Raw genomic sequence first — 16,590 nt, forward strand, 5'->3', positions numbered from 1 at the left:
ACAGTGATAGTTTTACACATGTGAAATGCTTGCAATTAATTGCTGTAGGTTATCCCATATTCTAATGAGGCAAGCTGGTTGCTTAACAAGATTTAAGAGTAGGACATCTTATACGAACATCAGATAGAATGAAGCTTGTACACCTCTTAAAAGTTTCTTTAATATTAAAGAGTTGAAGGCCAGCCAGGAATAATACATGTCCTTTTGTGTTAATGTATTCAAATGTATTTTAAAATCCTGGATCCCAGGAAGTTGTCTGTTGAACTACTTTTTCTTCATAACAGATAATTTCGTCTCCAATATTGAATTCTATATGGTTTTCCAAACTCAATCCACAATCCATACCCATTTTTATTACCTGGACATCATCTTTATGATGCTTCAGTGATGATAAAGATCCTACAAAGAGAAAGTACATCAAAGAGCACAGAAGTGTTTTGGTTTGCCCTTCTTAAGAGAACTAATGTTTCACCTCCTAGCAACAAAATGAAAGCAAAACAATGTAGGGATTGTGTGCACTTGCAGCTAATGAAAGTCAGTCCTTTTCTGCAGGTAAACCCTGTGATGCTCCTGCTTTCCTACCAGAGCTGGTGGTTAGAAAAAGGTCTGGATAACAGCACAGTGGCATTTTGCATTTTTTTGCTAGTTGGAACAACTCCATCCTAAACAGCGTACAGGATTACCCTATGATCAGATACGTGCATTTTGCACTAGCTTCACAGGGAACTAGCAGTGTCTTAATATTCTACAAATACATGTTTTGTGGCAATTACTCTTACCTTTCCAAATAACATCCCCGTTACGGATGAGCTTAAACTTCATTTTTTTGTCTAGCAGCCCCTTCTGTACTCTGCATCCAGCTACTGGAATTTTGTTTTTTCCTACTGTTACAGAGAAGATGTTGAGAACAGAAGCTTCCCCTAAAAGAAAAAAAGTTATATGAAGTATACTAAAATAATAAACTGGCAATAAGTGGAAGCAAGCTACACTTTTGCTTAGCAAGCTTTCTAACAAAACAGAAAAGCAGCTACAGAGGAATATAAAATATTTGATACGATAGGAACACTTCATTGGAGAATAAACTTTAGGCTACATTGCAAAACAAAAGTTTATCAGTGAATGAAAACTCACCTATTGTATTCTCTACCACAGAGGGGGGTAGTCTGCTATTTATCTCTTCTTTCACGTCATCAATAAGTTTGTAGATGATATTGTGAAGTTTAATTTTTACTCCCTTTTTAGCAGCCAGCTGTTTAATACTGTCATTGGCTTTCACACTGAATCCAAATACAACACCTGATAAATAAAACAATCAGCAAGTGATGACTACAAGAGAGCACTCCTTAAACAGTATGTGAAAGTGGCTGCTGTGTCTATTCTGTAATGCTGAACTTGCAGGGGAATTGCTGGTCAGCAAAAGAAGAAACTGCTACTTCCCTTTACCGGAGAGGCTGCTTATTTCTCCCTCTATTGCACACTGCTACTAACCTTGTATCAAATGGTTCAAAAAAAGCAGTCACAGAAAGTTCCCCAATGACAGAACTGGAGGTATCAAAACAAACTAATGCTCACACACAGCTCACCACAGCTCATGCGAAGGACAAGGTCCTCACATTTTTGGGCCAGAAAAAAGTTTGGCTGTCCAAATTAAGCTGGAAGTGTATTCTTAAATCATTCTCATCCAACTGTGGATGGACTATGGCAGGTGAGAATTACGGGGTAAAAACAGGAACGACTGACAGTCTTTCCAGTCGTGTCCCTGAAGAAAAGGAAATCTGTAACCTACTTTCCTAGCTTTGCCTGGTTTGAGCATGAGAGTAACCCAAGTGAGAGTCAGAGTTTAACCTTAACAATTCAGCTACTGGCAACAGCTTCTCAAGAGTCCTTCCATTTTCCTGACATGTCCAGCCTTCCCCACCTGCATTCCTGTTCCATGTTAAAGGAAGCATTATATTGTTTACCTTATTAATGCTGCTAATTATTGAGAAAACAAAGCCAGAATTAAGGCCTTCCCATTTCAATAGTTTGTACAAATTGTAATTTGATTTTTAAACACACACCATTAAATGCTTCAGCCAGACTTATGTCAGTTTCGCTGATGTCTCCCATTCCAAAATAAATGATATCCAGTTTACATTCACCGTCACCATCATAGCTGTCCAGAATGTTCAAAACAGCTTCAACAGATCCATCCACATCACCTGTGTGTACAAATGGAAGTACTGCTGACTTTGTATGTATCAAAGAAGCACTGAAGTAGAACTAAGGGCACGACAACTCCATGCTATGCAACATGGCCTTTTGACATCTATCATTCTTATTATATTTTCAGTAGCATGTTAAAACACATCTAACAAGTCTATTAATTCAAAAAAGGAACTTAATAAATACAATAGGACCAGAGGCTCTGTATTTGCTGCCATTTTCACGTCAAGTTTGCATAGCTCCCTCTGTGCCACCTGAACTAATACGTAATTGCTCTTGTCCTCCATTTTGCTGATGCAGTACTGCTGCTCATATAGCTTGTATTTTTAATTTTTTTGTAAATTTATATATATAGGCAATTGTATGGGTTTTACAAGTGCCTGTATATTATAGGCTCATAGATTTTCCTGTTGCTCTGGCCCTGCTGGAAGCACATCCTTCTGACCACGGAATGTTTTCTGATGCCCCTCCCCTTACTGAAGAAGTTCAATAATCTGTTCAGTTTAAAACTGATGAAACTTCTGGTAACAGAAATTTTGTTAATAGTTTAGAGCTATGCTTTCAGACTGAACATTTGAGAAGCACAAAAACAACAGAGCAGTAAACAGGACAGTACCTTTAACGACTACCGATAGCACGTTTTTGTCCATCTCTGTTCTCTCTTTAGGCTTTGAATACATTAGATGCTTATTGGCCTTGTACAGCACTGCCTTCCTCTGTCTCCAGGTCAGATGGGCTAGCTTCTGTTGCTTCTGCTCATATTCCATCCTGTGCTCCTTTTGCTTTGCTTCAATAGCTTCCACATCCCTTTTCATCCTCTCCTGTTGTTCAACATAGGTTCTCCAAGCCACAACTTCACGTGCCCTTTGCTGGGCAGGAAGACAGAAACATTACCTTTCAAAGCACTGCATCAGAAAACACACTAATGCAGTTTCATCCTTTTGCATCTTCTCTACAGGCTCACTCATTTTCTTTCACATTTAACAACAGATTTTGCTGCAAGGATGGCAGAGAATGAGCACAATAGCTCCCTCCCTGGGCTACAACAACATGACTCAAGGCCTGTTTCTATAGTACGTCTGCACTGCAGAAAAGAATTATTGTTAATTCTTTCATGTGGTAATCAACCAGCTTTCACAACACCTATTTCAAACATACTTTATTTATACGTATTATTTTGTCAGAAACTAGTTGTCTCATTCTAAAATTAAAACACTGATATCATTAGGTATGGGATGTTCTCCAGGTAGGGTGACAGTGTGATCACATAAAAAAGAAAAAAGCCTTCTGCACCCTTAGAAAGGGAACACGTTAGAACATATCCCAGCTTACCCCAGCAGAAGCCACTCAGGACTGCAGCCACTGCAAACAAAGCACCAAGGAAGGCAGGATGACCATGAGCAGCAAAAGCATGAATCAAAAGGTGACTCATTTTTAATTCCAGAGGCAGCCTGCTTTCTTCATGTGATTGTAAAGCAGGTTAATCTGGATGCATGGAGATGAGGACAGTCCGGGAGATGAAAGGTAGGGGCAGTGGAAAAGAAAGAGGTAACGTACAAATCCTCATTCCTCTTCTAGAGCACCTAGCTCAGGTCTCTTATTACCCATGCCTGGCCTTCATCTTTCATCAGATTATCCAGGTTTAGAATGAAAGCTATCACTTTTTTTTTTTTTCCTCAGCTCCTTCCCATCCACCTTACTGCTGTGTGAGTTTTGCATTAAACAGTTCTTTCTGTACCTCAGATTCTACTTCAAGGATTTCATCTCCTGCTGAAGGGACTTCCTTCCAGCCCATGATTTCCACTGGGATGCCTGGAGAGGCTGCATCTACAGCTTTGCCGTTCTCATCAAACATGAAACGCACTTTTGCCCACGTCTTCCCTCCAACCAGGACACAGCCTTTCCTCAGAGTTCCTCTTTGTATGATGGCTGTGGTAACTGGACTAGCGAAAAGCAGAGGAGAAAAATGACAGACAAAATAAAAGCGACTCTTCTCCCTGTTTTCATGGTTAGCACAGGTACACAAGCAAACCAAAACATGCTAGTGATTGATCACAGGCAGATATTCCTGTGACATTTTACTAAAGCACCAGTAAAATTTTAAAGTGACTTGCAAGAGGCCCAAAATGTGTACTGTACTCCCTTCATTTCTGCAGATCAATACAACATTTGGCATTTGTGAGATCAGCAACAGACTGATTTTACACACTGACTCCCCCACCGCCCAGAAAAAAAAACAACAAACAAACCCCAACAACTTCCTGGAATTCAGTTCATTTTTAGAGGGCAGAACACACCTTGTTTGCAGTGAACCTGCAAAAGGACTAAGACATTTAAAAGAGTAAAATGTCATCTTACTCACAATTCGCCCAAAAAAGCGTAAATATTATCCTATGACTATTAACTCAATAATTCCTACTTTTTTAGTGACATTAAATAAAAACACATCTGCTCTAGCATTTTAAACTATTTCCTGTGCCAACAGGATGTAATTTCAGTGATATGATGAATTTTGCCCTATCAGTTTGTAACTTCTTTTTCTGGCACTCATTGCTGTAGGGTAACATTTCAATGCTTGATTACAACCACTGCAAAGAAACCATTAGTTTTATTTAACAACAGCAACAAGAAGTTCAGTGTTAAACACAGAGGTACAACCTCCGGAACCTCCTGCTCTGTTACAAATTGCTCCATCAAGTTGTAAAGGCAGCAGATCACTTACCCTTTCCCTTTGTCTTTGCGAGACTCAATTACAGTCCCCTCTACCAGACCTGTGGGATCTGCCTTCAGTTCTAACATCTCTGCTAAAGCAACAGTTGCTTCTGCTAAAACCATCAGGTTTTCACCCTGTATAAAACCGTACACAAAAAATATAAATATATATATATGTGTAGAGGAAGTGCCCTATTAAAGTAAGATCAGAAGTTGAAATCTTAGTGCCAGATTCTCCCTTTTAATTCAGAACTTCTAACAACACAATACAGTCCAACAGCACAGATCCCCTTGCCTTCAAGGCAAGCCAGCACTGAAGTAATAAACTATTAAAACTCCTGCACAGCTGGTCCAGACTGCATGAAATATTAGGAAGGACAGTTTCCTTGCTTCTCTGTTCATAGCATCCAGGTTAATGACGCAGAAAAAGACCTTGCAATATTCTGGTACAAGTTTATTAGGAATGCAAATTAAAAAAAACCAAACGGCAACCAACAAAAAAACCCCCACAGCTAAACAGACAAATCAAAATTGATGACACCTACCACCCAGTCAAGATTCCAGGACATCAAAGAGACAAAACAGTTGGTCTGTTTTCTTTTTTTCTTCCCTTGTTCTAATTACATTTTATTTTTGAGAACAGATACAACAAGCTAGCTGTCAGCAGATCCAGATCTACAGGAATTAAGGCAACAACAGAGGTGGGTGGAGAAGCCACTTTTATGTATACCTATTTTAAAGTGTAAGGGCATGACTTCAAAAGGTATTGAACTTGTCAAAATTTTAGAAAATTACTTGGCATGCATTTAGAAAGACAGCAATAAAGCTAAGATACTGCTGCATCAGTTTGGACAAAGCTGTTCTGGCCACCACAAAACTAAAGTTCAGATTTTAGTTCAGTTTTTAGCTATCAGTTGTTTGCAAAGCTAAGATGGTAAATCTTGTAAGACCACCACAAAACTACGTTCCTGTGATTAGCCATGTTTAGGAAAATACTTACTTACTCTCTGATTTCATACAAATGAGCATATGTAAGAAGAAACAGCAATTAAGATTAACCTGAAAAACAGCCACTAAATTTCCAGAAGAAAAATGAGGTATTATTATTGTTCACTGAAGGTCTGAGCCTCAAAATATGATACAAGTATGTTTCAAATTATTCCAGTGAGACCCAGCAGCTCTTAGCTCATGGTAAGGTGTCAAATACTAGGAAAGTAAGCATTTTATTTTTCCAGCTGCCAAATAAAATGCAGCTGTATGCACATACTAGATGCCCATGAACACCCTTTTTTCCACCAAAACCTTACCTTGAGTGCAGAAATATTTACAGCTTGAACATCACCTCCAAACTCTTCACAGACCACATCGTAAGCCAGCAGTTCCTTCTTTACTCTTTCAGGATCAGCTTCAGGTTTGTCACATTTATTAATGGCAAGGATAAGAGGAACTAAAAAGAGAACACACTCATCACCAACATAAGCAAAAACTTGCTGCTACTAGTACAGTTGCAATAGAAGATTAGAGCAGCTTATGAGCATGTAGAACAAATCATCCCACTTGCTGCCTACTCCCTGAGCAGCCATTGAGATCTGAGCTACCACAAGTAAGCTGGAGGAGTTACCCTAGTAGGGAAGGGGAAAAAAACCCAACAATAAACCCCACACCCCACCTCTGTAAGTGCTCCTCTCACGAACCTGCAAGTCCTGAAAAAATTATTTTAATATCTTTATGTAAAACTACAACATTCAGTACATTTTCAAACTCCTTCCCAGAGGAGAAGGAATAGGACTACAACAGTTATATCCCAAGCTCTGTGGATTCCAATTCAAGGAGTCTCTTTTGAGAGGTAAATAATAAGCACTTCACTAACGTCTAATTGAACTGCATAGGAACACACACCTTTATTAACTTTGTGTACTGGGCTTGCCACTCACTCCAGAATGTCATGTTAACAAGTCAAACACCGTACCTCCTGCATTTTTAGCATGTTGGATAGATTCTACAGTTTGCTGCATTACTCCATCTTCTGCCGCTACAACCAGTATGACGATGTCAGTAACGTGGGTACCTCTTGCTCGCATGGCTGAAAAAGCTGCATGTCCCGGAGTATCAAGAAAAGTTATTTTTTCCCCAGAAGGCAAATGCACTGTGAACAAGTATATATAATACATTTTAAAATCCACATTTCACATAGCTTTATTTGACTTGTTGTAAATCAAGCATCATTCCTTTAGGAGCTTTTTTAGTAACAATGAGGTATTTTAGGCAGACAGATAACTGTCAGCATGCAGGTCAAAGAAAGCACTTTTAACTCCTCAGGAAAGAAAAATCATCCTGGGATCTTTCATAATCCAAAATAGTCTAAATACAATTTCAACTGCACAGGCAATCCACTTCAAAGTTCCATCCACTTAGTTATGACAGTTACCACCAGTTATGGTTTCCTTTTTCACTGCTTATATAGAAACTGTTCATGTTGCAACACTTTTCCCCAATGAACTGACAGCAAGTCAGCCCCTTATGCAAAATTAAGAGTAAACTGTTTTATACACAAGCACATACACTTGAATCATACCCAGAAAAGCACCAATGTGTTGTGTAATGCCTCCTGCTTCCATTGACGCCACTTGAGTTTTTCGTAGACTGTCAAGTAAGGTCGTTTTCCCATGATCAACGTGGCCCAAGATAGTAACAACTGGGGGCCGTGGTGTTAGTACTGCTGGGTCTGCAGGCGGCCTACAATTAAAACAAAAATGTGTTTTGTAAATACCAAAGAAGTTCACTGAGCGGCATACGTGCCCACTACAGCTAACGAAGAGTCATTTATCAGAACTCAGTGATGAACAGGTAAGCCTAGCTTCTCACCACTACGATCACAAATTCTAGCTACACCACACAGTTAGCCCTCTTAGTACCCAGCCTTATTGCTGCATCAATTAATACTGCAATTCAATGTATCAAAGAATTGGCTTTTCTTCAGAGAATGGCATAGAAAAAGCTCACCTAGAACAAATCGAATCTGACTATCAGTTTTACCGCAAAAGAAATCAAACTTTATCTCTTAAATATTATCAGGTTGCGACTATATCAGGTATTATCAACATACCGTCAGAACAAAGAAAATACAGTATATGAAAAAAACACTTGCAGCAACAAATAGGATAAAAAGAGCACTTCACAACTTACCTTTTCACAGCATCTGTGTTTTCTCTTTCTTTTTCCTCTTTCAGTTTTGCTGATTTATACTTCATTCCTGATTTTTTAACAATTATCTTGATATGGTCTTCATGTAAGATGGAATCTGGTTCTAGTGAAGCAAGGTCAATGTCTGTGTACAGCAGCGCTTGGTAAACATGATCTGTAAAAAAAGATAAGGACATTTAACAATTACATCCACAAAAACATGGCACACAAAAAACCCCACTTCATAAGACTTTCTCATTAGTAGTTTATAACGTGCTAGTGAGTTTCACTCACAAAGCACTTTTCTTTTAGTTAATCCAAGAGTTCCTGTTACACTAAGACCTTGATTCAGAAAGATTTACTGAAAATGACTGCTGTATTAGATGCTACAATGTTGATTCTCCACTTAGATTTTCATTGCTTGCTTTTCAGTTATCCCCTAAGAAGAAAACAACAAACTCATCTAAACCAAATAGCACAGAAGTGACTCAAGGAGTCAACCGGTTCATAGGCCACTTTCTTTGGTAGTAGAAATACAGAACATATCGCAGTAGTCAGAAATTGTTACATGCTATCTCAGGAACATACAGCAAGACGCGACAGAACTTTCTGCTTCTCTCCTCACTGCCTAAAGGGAAGTTTGCCAGAAAAAGTACCCAGCTGGATAAAAAGAGATCGGAGATAGGTACAACACAGCTATGGAATTATTTCAAATGTGGACAGTTAAAACACGCTAAACCCCCTAAAACATCATTGAAAACTGCTCAAGCTGAGCCACTATACAACCAGGCACAGTTCGTGGAGTTAAAAGAACAAGCCTGCTTCTGTAACCCAGCTGCCAGGGTAGTCACCTGCAGAGGCGAGTGTTTCCAGACTTTTTTCCAGTCCAAATGTTTTTCTCTTTAGTCTGCCACTGCGTCTACCAACATTTTCTTTGGTATGCCTTGCTACGGGAGGGAGGGAGGGATTAGCAACTATTAATGCCACCATAGGCATCTTTGCCTCTACCACTTGCAAAAGCGGCATGATAGATTTTAGCTGTTGTGTTTCATTTGATTTCAAATAACAGAGCAGGCTCTCACCTATGTCTTTACCCATAGCTCGAGCAAGTTCCTCAATAGTCATCATCTGCTTTATCTCCACTTCACCTTTTGACAGTGGCATCTTCTTTCTCTTCTTTTTTGTCTCCTAAGTGGAATTAGATACATATATAGGAACACATAGCTGGCATAAACTAAAAAATAGTAAAAACTATTAAAAAGGCAATGATCTCAAGCTATATGATGTAAACACATCTTTTTTACATTACTAATAAATACAATAAACAAATGACTTAACACATCACACTGAATATTTAAAATTTATAACATACTATACTTAATCTGTTTTTACTTTTAAATTTTCGAAACAAGGAAACAAAATAATTTCCATTTAATACTTTCCTCCTGCCTCTGCAAGATTTATGATGATGCTGGTGTAAGCACTTTAAGTCAGTATTTGAGACGGAGTGTGCTGGTTTGGGCTGGGATAGAATTCATGTCCTTCACGACAGCGGCTACAGGGCTGTTTTGGATCTGTGCTGGAACAGCGCTGACAACCCAGGGATGTTTCAGTCGCTGCTGGCCAGAATTACACAGAGCCAAGGCCTTTCCTGCCCCTCACCCCACCCCGCCAACACAGAGGCTGGGGGCACACGGAGCTGCGGGGGCACACGGCCAGCCCCAGCTCCCACAGGGTATCCCACACCGTACAGCCTCACGCTCGGCACGTGAAGCCGGGGGGAGGAGGAAGGGGGGGACATTCGGAGCGATGGCGTTTGCCTTCCCAAGTCCCTGCTACATGTGATGGAGCCCGGCTGTCCCAGGGATGGCCGAGCACCTGCCTGCCCGTGGGGAGCAGCTTCGCTTGCGTGTGCGGCTTTTGCCTTACTTATTAAGCTGTCCTTACGTCAACCCACGAGCTTTCTCGCCTCCACCCTTCCGATCCGCTCCCCACCCCGCTGCAGGGGGGCAAAGCGAGTGGCTGTGTGCGGTTTAGTTGCCAGCTGGGGTTAAATCACAACAGGGAGTCACACTACAGTCACACACTAACTACATTTTACCTATTAAATGTAAAGTAAATTCTCTATATTCATTAATAAAGCTCCTTTTTTTTTTGTAATTAAGGTTATCCAATGGAGTTCTTGTACTTTGACATTTCACACAAAATCTGAGATTATTGGGTTTTGTTAATTACCTCCTTTGTAGCTAGATGTCTGCGTTGTGATAAGTCAATACTGATTAATTTGTCTTTTTGCCAGAACCGTGGATACAGAATGGACCACACAGGATGTGCAGATGACTGCACAGGCTTCCATTGTGCTCCGTGAACTTTTCCGTAGGAGAGAGTACGCAGCTGCTGGCAGGCACCACGTAACTGGACCAGATTTTCAAACTTTAGTATCAACCCTCGATTCATTTCTACACTGAAAATACAAAGGACACATTGAAATCAGTCTCAAAGCTGAAAAATATTCTTTTCTATGATAATACAGACAGGAACACAAGGCACAAATGTTATGTTTCAAAACAGGGTTTTTAATGCTGACAAAATTGAACAGTTTGGTAACTCTTCCAGTTTTTCAGTTTTCGTAAGTGCTTCACCCTTCTCCACTATCCCACTGCAGACACACAGATCTACTAATACCGCCACAGCTTACAGATCTTTCACTTTTCTCCACTGATCTTTAACATAAACTACTGAAATCCCATTTCAGGTTCTTTAACACTACCTAGAAAAAAAGGGGCATTTGCACTCCTCATGCTATACTGGTAAGTTATCCAGATGTGACCCAGCTCTCTAGGCCAGTAAAGCACATTCACAAAACCCTGCTTACATGGGCATGTACCAATGCTAAACGACTACAGCACTGCAGTAATACCGCTGCTGTCACGCAGAGAGACGTTCTTTGAGGCTGAACGCTGGCTTAGCAATTAAAAGTTTCCAAGGCTCTTCTGTCAGATCATCCCGCATCTTAACTATCTTAACTTTGGACTGAGTTATTTTACCAATTATGCCACAAAACTGTCTCCTATTTGAACATGTCTTGTTCAGAGTTGTCTATTTTTCCTTCTGCTCAGTGATGACATTCTCTATACCTTCTATGTCTTCTCTCAAAGGTGGCTTTGTACCATCTTCCAAGCAGCTCCAAATGAGTGAAATGCTTTATCAGTTCCCCTCAGAATGACTGAGATCTATTTAAAAACTCTCCTGTATCCCCATACCTGCAAGAAGTGAGCAGATGACAAACCAATCAGCCAAAAACAACTACCTCCCCCCCTCCCCCGCCAAAGAGAATTTTAAAGCGGCAGAACAGCTAAAACCGAGGGACCCCCAGGAGCTGCCCCTGGACGCTGCACACACCGAAAGGCAGCACAAGGCCAAGGAGAGGCCGGACAAGCTCGCAGCGTTGAGATCCATGCAAGGTTGCTCACTGCAAAGAAACCACCCTGGCTCTCGGGGCCCGCGGGCCACCAGCGGCTGGGGCAGACACCCCTCTGGCTCGTCCCGCTCTTACGCTCAGCCTTTCGGCCAGCGCTGAGGAGAAGCCCACAGGCCACACGGGCCTTTCGCCTCACAAGCCGCGCTCACCACCGGGAGGCCTCAGAAACAGCCTCACCCCGCTGCGCGCCGGACCGCACCGCAACGACGCGCACCATGCGGCCATCAACCTCCCGGACACCTGCCCGCTGCAACCCTCCCCGCCGTCGCAGCCCCCACACCCCCTTCTCCGAGCCTGCAGGTGCGGCGATCGCAAGCAGGCGGCCCGGGAGAGCACTGGCCGCAGGCGGCGACCCGGCGGCCCCCGCGCCGTCAGCCCGCTGGGGGGGGTGTGGGTGGGGGTGGGGGGGTGGTGGGGGGTGGTGGGGGGGGGGGGTGGGGGGGGTGGGGGGGTGGGGGGGGTGGGGGGGGTGGGGGGGGTGGGGGGGCCCGGCGTCCCCCGCGCCCGCCGCGCGCTCCCTGCCTCGCGCCGCCGAGCCGCTCTCTGCGCAGGCGCCGGGGCGCGAGGGCAGGCGCAGGCGCGGTGGGGCCCTGGGCGTGGCCGCAGGGGCCGGCTGGGGGCGGGGCGTCTCCTCACAGCGGGCGGGAGAGCCGCTGGCGGCGGCCTGGCGTTCCTCAGCCCTGGCACCCACCCGAGGGCTCGGCATGCTCTTTTATAAACCGCTTTAACAGGGTTTTCTCCAGCCTGCTGGGAGATAGTACCTTTCCCTCGCGACGTCCTCCCACCCATCTCCAATCTAAAGCCTTAACATGAGTGAACCTTCTAAAGTTCTCTCTTAATTTGTCATCTCTGAAATGATACCACTTAAGAGACAAGGAAAAAAAATCTAGGGGCAAGTGCTGTAAGTGGTTTTTGAAAAAGCCTTGGTGTTCCCTCATTAATACCATTTGTAAAACCCAGAGATAATCCCAAATTACATCCCATGACACCCTTTAGCCTTGGGGGTCTGCTTGGGACAGTGGTGCTCCTACAGTGACCTCCAAGCAGCTGCAGGTTGTAACAACCCTAATTTCCTCTGCGTATGTGTGAGCTGTGTATTTTACATGCTTTGCCTGTAATGGGGGACTTGCAGCAGTTCCCACTGGTGGTTCTTCCACACGCAACAGGCAGTGCTATGTGTTTTGCTGCCCTCAGGATCTTGCCACTGCAAGTATTTGCTGTTTTGTGATGCTGAGTATTGGAAAAAAACACCCATGTCCTGTTTCAAAGGCACCGTCTGCTGACGAATGCACCAGGTACTAACTGAGACGTTAAAATGCGCAGGGACCTCGAGTGTTTCTCCAGAGGTAAAATGCGAAAAAATATCTCAAAAATAAACCACAGTAAAAAAAGCTTAAATACCAAAGGATGTACAGAGGGCATTAGATACAGCCTGTTTCTGCACAGGGAGACAAATCAGGCAGAAAGATGGTGCAGAGCTGCCAGCCTGCACGCCGAGGGCAGCGCGTCCTTCACGCGATGGGGCTGTCTGGGGACCCTGGGATTGACCTGAAAAACGTTTTATTTGAAAGATAAATTTAGCACGCAAAACAGTCGCCAGAGTTTACTGCAAATCTGCTTTTTGAGTTGATCTTCCGTTGGATGTTGCCTGGAAATCTTTCCGTGCACTGCTGTAAGGCTCTGGGAATTAGCGTGGGATCATATTTTATCCACATGTCTCTTAACCACAAATTCATACTGTTTAAATTTAAAGCTTTATTATGGATTGCCTGTTTTCCTGAAGGGCAAACTGAAAACAAATAATTTCTGATGTCATAGGTCAGGATGATGGTTTGGGTTGTAGAAATATTTTCCACTTAACTATGTAGCTGTTAATGCTTGGCTTTATCCCTTAGTTGCAATTCTCGATTATTATTGGTTGCCTTTAAAAAAATAACACATTTGATTATGCAGTTCTTTTTAGCGTGTATCATTAACTAAATAGTTTACCTTATTTTCATCTTTCTAGCTTTGAATTTTTCTTAATGTCCTTATTTAGCTGCAACGTTTTCAGCGTAACTGTACACAGGCAACAAGCTCGCAGCTGAAATTACAGTAAGCACATGTACAAAAAATGTAATAGGTATAGATCTGAGACAAATACCTGTTTTGAAACCAATGTTCAAACCAAATACAGTTCCCGTTGGATGCGAAAACCTGATGTATGTCGAAGCATTGTTCCAGTGTCACCATTTGACAAGGAAAGAGACGGATTGTTTCAAGAAACTTGAGATACTGAACTGCACGGGAGGGGAGGTGCAGGGAGCTGTACGGAGAACGCTGTTCTCCAGCTAGACGTGTCCGAAGGAGGGTGGCAGTAGCCTGCGGAGCTGTGAGGCGGGAGGGACAGCCGGGTTCTTCTGCCCTACGGGGACGGCGAGCTCTGCCCTCCGGTGTCACAGGGCCCTGAGCCGCGGCAGTGGGCCCGTGCCTCTGCAGGCCTGGCTCGGCAGGGCCTAGGCCAGCGGGCCCCAGGAGCTACACAGCCACAGCCTCAGCCCTCGCAGCCCCTCTGGGCACCCTCTTCCGCCGTTTGGTTTTGAGGCGAGAGCCTCGGCAAGCGGCTCCGAGCCGCCCTGCTCCCAGTTTGCCCTGATGGCCCAGGCCGCTCGCGCAACACGTGCTCTGTGTTCACACGCTACAGGCGGCAGAACCCCTCCGAGCCACACCAACTTCCCACCTAGAGCCGTTACATCCCCCTCTGAAGCCTGGGGCGGGGGGGTCCGTATCAAAACTTATCGCAAATATCCCCGCTTACCGCCGGCTTCGCGCTCCAGGCCCTGGCCGCGGGGCAGGCCAGCGCCACCTTGAGGCGGCGGGGCGGGGCAGCACGGGCGCCATCTTGAGGCGGCGGCGGGGCGAGGCGGGGCAGCACGGGCGCCATCTTGAGGCGGCGGCGGGCGCGGGGCAGGGCGGGGGTGGCGCTGCCCGCCCCTCCTGCCCGGCCATGGCGGCGGCGGAGCCACGGCAGGCGCTGGCCCAGCGGCTGCGGGACTTGGGCATCGCCACGGTCACGGCCGAGCACCCCGAGGTAGGGGCCGCCGCCTCCCCCGCGCTCCCGCCCGGCGGCCCGAAACGGGACGCAGCAGGCTACAGGGCAGCTGTGGGCCCTGAACGGGGTTTTTTAGCGTAATTCACTATCTGCGTGTAATCTCGCCCAGCGAACCTAGAGCCTGGGCCAGGCAGAAGGTTTGGGTTTTTGGGGGGGCTGAGCATTTTGAGCACAGCCGCCATTCTTTCCCCTCGTTCTGTCCCCTGCCTCCCCCTTGTCCCCTCCAGCTCCCCAGCGGCTGCAGGAGCTGCGGCCCGTCCGCTTCCTACCGTGAAGTCGGGCATCCATGATGCTTTCCAAATTTTTTTCCCCACTCCCAGTTAAAAGTCCACGTGTGCCACATCATTCGGCTCCGTCCATGGTGGAGCCACAAAAATGACTGCTGTCAGGGCTGCCTTTTGCATTAAAGAAGCGTGAGGTTCTTGCCAGGTACGCGAGCCAGAAATGATTCAGAAAGTGCGCAGGAGCACTATGTCACATTTTATTTGTGTTCTTTTAAAACTTATTCATAAAAGGGTACAGTTTTCAGGCAGAGTATAACATTCAGTATTTTCTAAATATTTAAGCAAAAGATACCTGCCAGTACACAACTAAAAGTCTAATGGGGTATAGAGTCTCACACTACACCGGTGATATTTTCCAGGTGTTCACTGTTGAAGAAATGATGCCTCACGTCCAACACATGAAAGGAGGTCACAGTAAGAACCTTTTTCTTAAAGACAAAAAGAAGAAAGGATTCTGGCTGGTGACTGTTCTGCACAACAGGCAAATTAATTTAAATGATCTTGCTAAAAAACTGGGTGTTGGAAGTGGAAACCTAAGGTTCGCTGATGAAAATGCCATGCTGGAAAAGCTAAGAGTGGGCCAGGGCTGTGCGACACCACTAGCCCTCTTCTGTGACCAGGGAGATGTGAAGTTTGTGCTGGATGCTGGCTTTCTGGAAGGTGGCTACGAAAAGGTGTATTTTCATCCAATGACAAATTCTGCAACCATGGGCTTAAGCCCTGATGACTTTTTGAAGTTTGTGAGATCAACAGGCCACGAGCCTATCATCATACATTTTGATTAAGATCTTAAGTAGACAAAGTTCACTTTTCTATTACCAGGCATAGATTTTGTAGAGCAAAAGAGCAAAACTGGTGAAAGTCTCATTACAAATAAAATCTGAAAAAACGAGGTTACTCCTTTTTTTATTTCTTCAATTGGGTAAGGTTATATTGTATAATCTGTTGAGGAAAAAAAACACCTGTCTTTGGGTTATCAGAAGTTTAACAGAAAATTCTTAAAAAGACGTTTGCAGTCTACCACTAAATAACCAGTAAGTAGAAGAGGTGTGATTTAAATAATGTTACAGTCTTTATTAATAGAATAGATAAAATTGGAACTTGCCGTGTGTGGTACTGGCCTTAAAGGTTTAAACTTAAAACAACATCCTTAGGAAATAACAAAGTTCTAAAATATTTGTCAATACGCACAGGACAGAGATGTCTAGATTGTGCACCTGTACCCTTTTATACTCTACTACACATTGCTTGCTTTTTATTATTATTAATCTAGAAAAAAAACCCCAAACCAACTTGCCTACACTACAGAAAACTCACTTGATTGTCTATGGTTTTAGTTGCATTTTCACTTTCACAGTATCCTCCCCTTGAGAAATAATACATTAAGTCTTGTGGCGATGGCCCCGTCACGACAGGTGCATGCCTCACCCATTTCCAGAGCCTCTCCAGTGCGAGCAGAAGGCACGGGAGCCACCCCAAGGCAGGCGGGGCGGAGTGGGGACCCCGCTACCAACCTCTCTCCTGGCAGAAGAGCTCCAAGGAGTAATGTTACTGCAGGTCCCTGACCAGGTGTAGTATGTCCTGGTGGCACCTAGGAGGAATGTTAATACAGCCTGGAACTGTATTAACTTCTG

At 44.1% G+C, this 16,590-nt stretch overlaps 2 protein-coding genes across 7 annotated transcripts; one reads left to right on the plus strand and one right to left on the minus strand.

Annotated features, from left to right (window-relative positions):
- Positions 1-135: 135 nt before the first annotated feature.
- Positions 136-11,967, minus strand: MTIF2 (mitochondrial translational initiation factor 2). 6 transcript variants are annotated; one of them, XM_037405397.1, is made up of 15 exons: positions 11,759-11,967; positions 11,238-11,363; positions 10,336-10,564; positions 9,183-9,288; positions 8,104-8,275; positions 7,493-7,653; positions 6,887-7,063; positions 6,225-6,364; positions 4,928-5,052; positions 3,944-4,148; positions 2,822-3,074; positions 2,061-2,201; positions 1,132-1,296; positions 780-920; positions 160-399 (listed from the first exon to the last, which is right to left on the minus strand). In XM_037405397.1, exons 3-15 carry the CDS (start codon positions 10,555-10,557, stop codon positions 230-232), a joined length of 2,178 nt encoding a protein of 725 aa, XP_037261294.1. In that variant the 5' UTR covers positions 10,558-10,564; positions 11,238-11,363; positions 11,759-11,967; the 3' UTR covers positions 160-229. The 6 variants fall into 6 exon arrangements, with proteins under 6 accessions (XP_037261291.1, XP_037261294.1, XP_037261293.1 ...); XM_037405396.1 differs by having other exon boundaries at positions 11,731-11,967; XM_037405395.1 differs by having other exon boundaries at positions 11,503-11,967.
- A 2,555-nt stretch (positions 11,968-14,522) lies between these two features.
- Positions 14,523-15,853, plus strand: LOC119156004 (prolyl-tRNA synthetase associated domain-containing protein 1-like). Its single transcript, XM_037405231.1, has 2 exons — positions 14,523-14,651; positions 15,316-15,853. Exons 1-2 carry the CDS (start codon positions 14,568-14,570, stop codon positions 15,739-15,741), a joined length of 510 nt encoding a protein of 169 aa, XP_037261128.1. The 5' UTR covers positions 14,523-14,567; the 3' UTR covers positions 15,742-15,853.
- The last annotated feature ends 737 nt before the right edge of the window (positions 15,854-16,590 follow it).

Source organism: Falco rusticolus, chromosome 12 (genome assembly GCF_015220075.1).
Source record: "Falco rusticolus isolate bFalRus1 chromosome 12, bFalRus1.pri, whole genome shotgun sequence".
Lineage (NCBI taxonomy): Eukaryota > Metazoa > Chordata > Aves > Falconiformes > Falconidae > Falco > Falco rusticolus.

Coding starts and splice junctions, on each gene's coding strand:
- MTIF2 (XM_037405394.1), bottom strand. CDS start 10,557: ATGAATCGAGGGTTGATACTAAAGTTTGAAAATCTGGTCCAGTTACGT. Junction 8,276..9,182: donor AGCTATGGGTAAAGACATAG/GTGAGAGCCTGC, acceptor CTTTTTTTACAG/ATCATGTTTACCAAGCGCTG. Junction 1,297..2,060: donor TCTGGCTGAAGCATTTAATG/GTGTGTGTTTAA, acceptor TTTATTTATCAG/GTGTTGTATTTGGATTCAGT.
- LOC119156004 (XM_037405231.1), top strand. CDS start 14,568: ATGGCGGCGGCGGAGCCACGGCAGGCGCTGGCCCAGCGGCTGCGGGAC. Junction 14,652..15,315: donor TCACGGCCGAGCACCCCGAG/GTAGGGGCCGCC, acceptor GATATTTTCCAG/GTGTTCACTGTTGAAGAAAT.